The sequence below is a fragment of the Nicotiana sylvestris genome, chromosome 7 (assembly GCF_000393655.2).
Source record: "Nicotiana sylvestris chromosome 7, ASM39365v2, whole genome shotgun sequence".
Taxonomy (NCBI): Eukaryota; Viridiplantae; Streptophyta; class Magnoliopsida; order Solanales; family Solanaceae; genus Nicotiana; species Nicotiana sylvestris.
The window spans coordinates 127,535,141-127,537,031 of NC_091063.1; the positions used below are offsets into that span (position 1 = coordinate 127,535,141).

General features: G+C 45.9%; 1 protein-coding gene across 1 annotated transcript; it reads left to right on the forward strand.

Annotated features, from left to right (window-relative positions):
- Window positions 1-336: 336 nt before the first annotated feature.
- LOC138873749 (uncharacterized) lies at window positions 337-1,212 on the forward strand. Its single transcript, XM_070152225.1, has one exon. It carries the CDS (start codon window positions 337-339, stop codon window positions 1,210-1,212), a length of 876 nt encoding a protein of 291 aa, XP_070008326.1.
- The last annotated feature ends 679 nt before the right edge of the window (window positions 1,213-1,891 follow it).

The following is a 1,891-nucleotide window of genomic DNA, read 5'->3' on the forward strand; positions in this document are numbered from 1 at the left end:
ATGTAAAGTATTTATCTAGTTGGATAACTTATCATTTTGTTCTTTTTGTGCAGTGAAAACGAGCTTCTTAATGTTCCTGACCTCACACAGTTGCCCATAGACGACGTATTGACTCGTGATTTGGCAGATGCGTAGAGTCAGGAAGATGATAGTGATTATGACAACAATGCGGATGAGTCTGGAGATGACACACCCTTCCCTGATGAGGAGGAAGTGAATGTTGAACCTAAGCTGACGAGGGAGCATGTTCCTCCACCTCCCGCTAGACCAAGAGTGTATGAGTCCCACATGCCATTTCATGAGCAGAATATTCCCTAACTTGATAATTTGCCAAGTATGCCGAACGTGGATGCCCTTACAAGGGATGATGACGAAATTCGGTCAGCGATGTGGGATGAGTCTAGACCAGCGGTTCTGATAAAGGGCATGTATTTCCCCGATAAAGCTCGCCTAATTAGGGCTGTAAAAATCTACAGTGTAAGAGAGTGTCGTGAAATGACTGTAAGGGAGTCAACTACGGAGGTATACAAGGTTGTATGCCGTAGAGACTTTATGGGTTGTCACTGGATGTTGCGTGCCAGCAAGAAGAAATTAGGTTTGTGGAAAGTGGGTAAATTTATTAGCACCCACAGATGTGAAATGGACACATTCCATGAGAATCATTTCAACCTGGATGTAGACTTGATTTCTCTTGTATTGATTCCATATTTGGAAGTGTCCATTAGGTTCAAGATTAAAGAGTGTATTACAGTCGTCCACCAAGAGTATGGTTGTACTATAACCAAAAGAAAGGCATATCTTGGTCGCAAACGTGCCTTTGAACTTATTTATGGCGACTGGGATAAGTCTTTTTCATCACTGCCCAGGTACATGGCCACACTGCAACACTTTAACCCCGGTACTGTTCATGAATGGAGGCTTGAGCGGAGTCCGGACAGACCGGAATATATTTTCAACTATGTGTTCTGGTCATTTAAACCAGCAATTGATGGTTTTGTGCATTGTCGTCCTGTAATTTTCATTGACGGTACTCATGTCTATGGAAAGTATGATATTAAGCTTTTGATTGCAGTTGCAGTAGATGCCAACGAACAAATATTTCCACTAGATTTTGCCATTTGTGCCAACGAAAGCGAAGAGACATGGACGCTTTTTTTGAACCACTTGTTAAGTCAAAAACATTTTCTCACCATGGTCTCGCCGGCCTCCTAAGTATATGCATTCGTGGTGTCCTCATCAACGCATACAACGGCCTCCGTGATGGGCTGGGACGAAGCCTTAATAAGAAAACTAAAATTAATTAATGTCAAATCATTAAGAAAAAAAGAAAACAAATTGAAATTTTACAGTAATAAAAACATATCTGCGCCTGTGGTAGATCCGGATCAACCGTCGGGGATGAGGCATAACTCAACCTGCGCCCACCATCCATGACCTGGGTCGGCCGATTCTCAGCTGCGGTAGATAGGCCTAAAAAGAACTGGTCTACATCCCCGTCGAATGTACCTGTGATCAACAATGCATCTGACGGGGTGACCTGTGTTGCAGGCAGAGATAGCTGAAGGCTGTACAACGACATGCTGCTGGAAGGCTCATCTACGTAAGGGAAATAACCCGGCTGATCATCTCCAAGATCCTCATCATGTGCCTCAATAGGTGGGTCCATAGGTGCCTCAACGCCCCCTTGTTGGGGACCACCTCCTCGTCGTCCCCCGCAACCTAGTGGGGCACCCCTGCCTCGTGGAATAGCCCCGTGTCCTACCTCTGCCTCGTAGGATAGCCCTACCCCAATGGTACTCCTCTGGCGCCGCATACTCAGCCTCGTGATCCAACCTCGCGCCATCTCTCTCTTGAAACAGGGTTCGACGAGCCAGCTTTTCCACCCGCCGGC